The sequence below is a fragment of the Propithecus coquereli genome, unplaced genomic scaffold (assembly GCF_000956105.1).
Source record: "Propithecus coquereli isolate 6110/MARCELLA unplaced genomic scaffold, Pcoq_1.0 Scaffold10, whole genome shotgun sequence".
Taxonomy (NCBI): Eukaryota; Metazoa; Chordata; class Mammalia; order Primates; family Indriidae; genus Propithecus; species Propithecus coquereli.
The window spans coordinates 14,379,804-14,384,380 of record NW_012133858.1 but is presented as its reverse complement, the minus strand read 5'-3'; the positions used below and the strand labels follow the sequence as shown (position 1 = coordinate 14,384,380).

Sequence of the window (4,577 nt, the reverse complement as noted above, 5' to 3'; positions counted from 1 at the left end):
TGCTGGCTAGAACTGGAGGAGGCACGAGAGCTGTAGCTGCACAGTTTCACCAAGGACAAGCTTATTCTCTCTGTTTGAGGTTTTGGATCTGCAGCAAATTAAGAGTGTGTGAGAGAGAAAGAGAGAGAGAGAGAGAGAGAGAGACAGTGTGTGTGTGTGTGTGTGTGTGTGTGTGTGTGTGTGTGTGTTGGAGAGCAGTGACTGGGCTTTAATAAATAAACTGATAAAAAAAAAACAAGAAAGAGCAGGGCATGGTGGCACATGCTTGTGGTCCCAGCCACTCAGAAGGCTGAGGTGGGAAGATGGTTCAAGCCTAGGAGTTTGAGGATGTAGTGAGCTATAATCACACCTGTGAATAGGCCTGGGCAGCATAGCAAGACCCCATCTCTAAAAAGATGAGGGGAAACCCAAGAAAGGTAGACTAAGTGAGGCATAGCAAGTGTCCTTAGGAAAAGAAGGGAGATCTGATGACTCGTATTAACCTATTAATTTATACCACGGCTCTGTACAAAAATAAAAAGGTTCTCATAAGATTAACAATTTAAATAAATATTTGATAGAACATTCTTTCTCATTTTATAGCTCATCTTTAGGGTTGATATTCAGTTCATGCTTCCCTTGCTGTTCTTGATCCAGGATTGCAATAACTTCATCGGCCTGTATTCGCTCCTGCAAAAAAGACAATTTACACATTTCTGTTACAAGCATAATAATCAGTCCCAGCAGCAGCTGCTTCCCAAACACTTCCTGGCATCCATCTGTACATGGATTGGTGCTAAATCCAGTTAAGAATTGAACCTCATCTTCATTCCCAGACTGGTGCCTTCTCCTGACCTGCTATGTCCTAAGCAATTACTCTCCAGGATTTGTCTCTTGCAAAGCAGTATTGTATGTGCAACTGCTTACAACTCTTTCTACTTCATGGCCTCACAGACATCTCCAACTCAGTTCACTGTTCAGATTAAATTCACCATTCTGTTCCCTATGGACCTACTCTGTCCTTCACATGGTCTCTCTTTCAGTGAAGACCGACACTGCTTCCCCTTTGCCTTAAAAGCTTGACCATGGTTTCTTGCATTTGATGTCACTTAGTCCTCTCTGTTCTGTCTCCGACTTCTGCCCCTTTCCCTTCAATGCACGTTACTGTTGCCTTAGGGTGGGCCAGGGCTTCCCAGCCTTGGCACTCTCGACATTTTAGACCAGGTAATTCTTTGTTGTGAGGGGCTGCCCTGTGCATTGTAGGATGTTCCACAATATCCTTAGCTTCTCTGCCTATCGCAGGTAGCCAGTAACACCTCCCCCGAAATTGTGACAACCAAAAATGTCTCTAGCTTTTGACAAATGTCTCCTAGAGGGCAAAAGTGCTCCACTTTGAGAGCCGCTGGTTAAAGTTATCATCATCATCATCTCTTAACCCAATTGCTGCAGCAGCCTCCACCCCGATCCCCCGGTTTCGCTACACACCCCCATGCTTCTGAGGAATCCTGCTCACTGTGGTCTGACCATGTCACTTTCCTGCTCACAACTCTTTACTGGGTTCCCATTGCTTGAAGTTTCAGGTCCAATATTCTCAGTGTGCTTATAAGGAGTTGCCTGATTCATATCTTTCTCTCTTCTTTAGCCTGATTTTGTCTTTTTCCTTCTTCTTACCTTCTACTTCAGCTCCCTAACTTACCTTAAGTTCTCTGAACACAACACTCCAAGAGGAATTCCACAGTCCTAGTTCAGATTAAATCTTCTCTGGGTCCTCCCATCATATCCCCTGTGTTCTCTTATTCCCACTCAATCCCTCAGCAAGTCCAGTAGGTTCACCTTCACTGCATATCAAACCTTTCGCATCTTTTTATCTTCTTTATTCTTACTCTAATCTAAGCCCACATGTGAACTAAAGCAGTCTTTTGTATCCTGTAGCTCCCCAGGACTGGGGGAAGGATGTAGGGGGACCACAGTGAATTCCCACCAGTTAGAATAAAATTCCCATTTTCTAACCAGCCTGTAGAATCTGGCCCCTTCCTCCTCTGTATCCTCTTTGCGTAATACTCTCCCTCTTGTAGGCCACGTTCCAGCTGCTCTGGCCTTTTTTGTTTCTTGACCACTCCAAGCTCCCTCTTGTCTCTGGGCCTTTGCAACTTGTCCTCGGCCTGGAATACTCTTCTGCAGACGTTTATCTTAGTCACCGTCCTCTTGTCACTTGGGTTGCAGTTCACGAGTCACTTGTTACAGAGAGGTCCTCAGTTTTCCACCCCCCCACTTTACTCTCCAGTGAGTTGCCTTGTTCCATTTTCCATGCATCATTTATCAAGATCTGAAAACCTCTAATTTATTTTTTTGTTTTTACTTAACTTGTCTGTCTCCTACTTCTACTAGAATATAAGCTCCATGATACCAGGGAATCTTGTCACTGTTGTATTTCCAGTGTTCAGAAAAGATACAGACATTTGGCAAGGGCTCCATTGTATTTGATGAATAAATATGTAAATGGATGAAGGCTTTCTGTGTCTAAAATACCACTCCCTAAAAAAAATCTTACTCATCCTTTAAAGGTTATTTCAAATGTCATCTCCACAAGGAAGCCTTTCTTGGTTGCTTCTTTTCGTCCCCTAAATCGTGTGTTTACTGTTAACAATTCTTGCCAGACTTTGCCTTGTGCCTTAATTATTTGGGCCTCAGTGTTAACTCTTCCAATCTGACTTCAAGCTCCTTGAAAACAGGGGTTATGTCTTACCTAGTTTGTATCTCTCATGGGTAGTCTCCACCACAGTGCTCAGCACAGTAAGTTACAAGAGTCACTATTTTATGACTTGAACACAAAGCCTCTCTCATGCAAGAGCTCGTAATTGAAAATGACGTTGACATAAAGGCAACTAAAAGGACTAAATATACTAATAACAGAAAACTAAACTGCTGTCATATCTAAGTAAAAAGCCTGAGTACCACTTTATGAATAAGGGGAGAACAATCTTGATGTTTAGCAAACTGATGCACACACAAGGCTTTCACCTCCGTTGGCCACAAGAAACTATTACAATCATATCTCTCATGAAGGGAAAGAAATTCAAGAGCCACAACCAATGTATATATATAAAGCTTTTAATATCCTCGCATCCTTCAGAGTTTATATTGCTAAATACTTCTTGAGAATGCCTTTAAAATAATCTATAATAGGCATGAGAATCTGCCAGCTTGTTCATCAGCAAGATTTGTTTGTTCAGGGACTCAAACTGAGGAAACGCATTTAAGCCCGGGACTCCCAAACTCTGCTGCACGTTAGAACCACCTGGGGAGCTTTTAAAACTCCTGGCACCCAGATCATATTGCATACCAATAAATTAAGAATTTCTGAAGGTAGGAGCCAGATGTTAGTAGTTTGTAAAGATCCTGAGATGATTCCAATGTGTTGCAAAGTATGTGAATCACAGCATAGGCTAAATTTTTTTATTAGTGAAGCGGCTCTGGTCATTTTCTGTTACGGCCACTAGATGTCGCTATTGCCTGAAAACTGGAGAAGTCATCCAGTACTTTCTGTCAGAGGAGGGGACAGTGGCTTTAATGTTTCCTGATTAGAAAAGAGCAAAGAGAACTTACTTTGTGTTGGCTCATTTTGATAGAACAACACCTTGGAAGAGAGAGTTCGGATAATGAATAATGAAATAGATTAAATGTCTGCTGAATCAAATACTGAAATAGTGAGGCAATTTTTCAACAATTTATCTTCACTGTCTACTCATTTACCTAGGTTCCTTACTATAAAAGCATGAATGCTGGCATTTTGCAGATGGAAAACACAAGGAAAGAAAGGAATTATAAGTGAAGAAGATTGGTTAGTGCGCCTTGAGGTTTTCAGAACTCTGCTCCGTTGCCTTTGGCGAGGCCGTTCTTTCTCTTTCTGTTCCTGGCTGTGGTCTTCTCTTTCAGGCCTGCGCTTACCTTCCTACGTTCCCAGCTACGAAACACATGCTACAGCTGGGGCCTGCTGGCAGAGTTCCCCAGGCACATCATAGGTCTTCTGCAAAGTCATAGAGCATAAGAGGTCTTTCATAAAACATCTGTAGGAATGCTTAGGGAATGTGAGCAAAAAGCTTTGTGAGTTAGGTTTGATAGTGAAAAGTATATGAGTAAAAGACATTATTTTTAAACAGTTTCTGATACAGATTCAATTTAGATTCAAATTAGATTCAATTTAGGGACCTAAAAAGGAAAATTGGGTAGAATGCATTTTGGATAATAGAATTTCATAGTTTCTTCAACCCCTGGGGCTGGAGAAGACTTTGAAGTTATCCAGTTCAGCCCCAGCCATGATGCTTCGGTTTCAACGTCAGCATTCCGTGCCAAGAAGTGGCCTGGGCTTTGATGGGAGCCATCTAAGCCGTACTTAACAGAACAGACAATTCCACCAAACTGTGGTGACTGTTAGCAAGTTATTCCTTATGCGGCCCAAATTTTCCTCCCAGGGGCTCTACCCATACCCATTGGTCTTAGTGCATGCCTCTGCAGCTTCACAGAGAGTCCGTAACCTCTGCCCAAGGGCCTCCAAAAAGATGAGAGCATGGTCTCTTATCCAACATAAGTGGCCTCAG

General features: G+C 42.5%; 1 protein-coding gene across 1 annotated transcript in view; it reads right to left on the bottom strand.

Moving 5' to 3' along the window:
* Positions 1–468: 468 nt before the first annotated feature.
* Positions 469–4,577, bottom strand: part of P3H2 (prolyl 3-hydroxylase 2) — a 51,479-nt gene continuing 47,370 nt past the window's right edge. Inside the window, exons 12-13 of the mRNA XM_012639931.1 lie at positions 1,676–1,685; positions 469–669 (exon numbers count right to left, since the gene is read on the bottom strand). Coding sequence (XP_012495385.1) covers positions 577–669; positions 1,676–1,685 — 103 coding nt within the window. The 3' untranslated portion in view covers positions 469–576. The remainder of the gene's footprint in view (positions 670–1,675; positions 1,686–4,577) is intronic.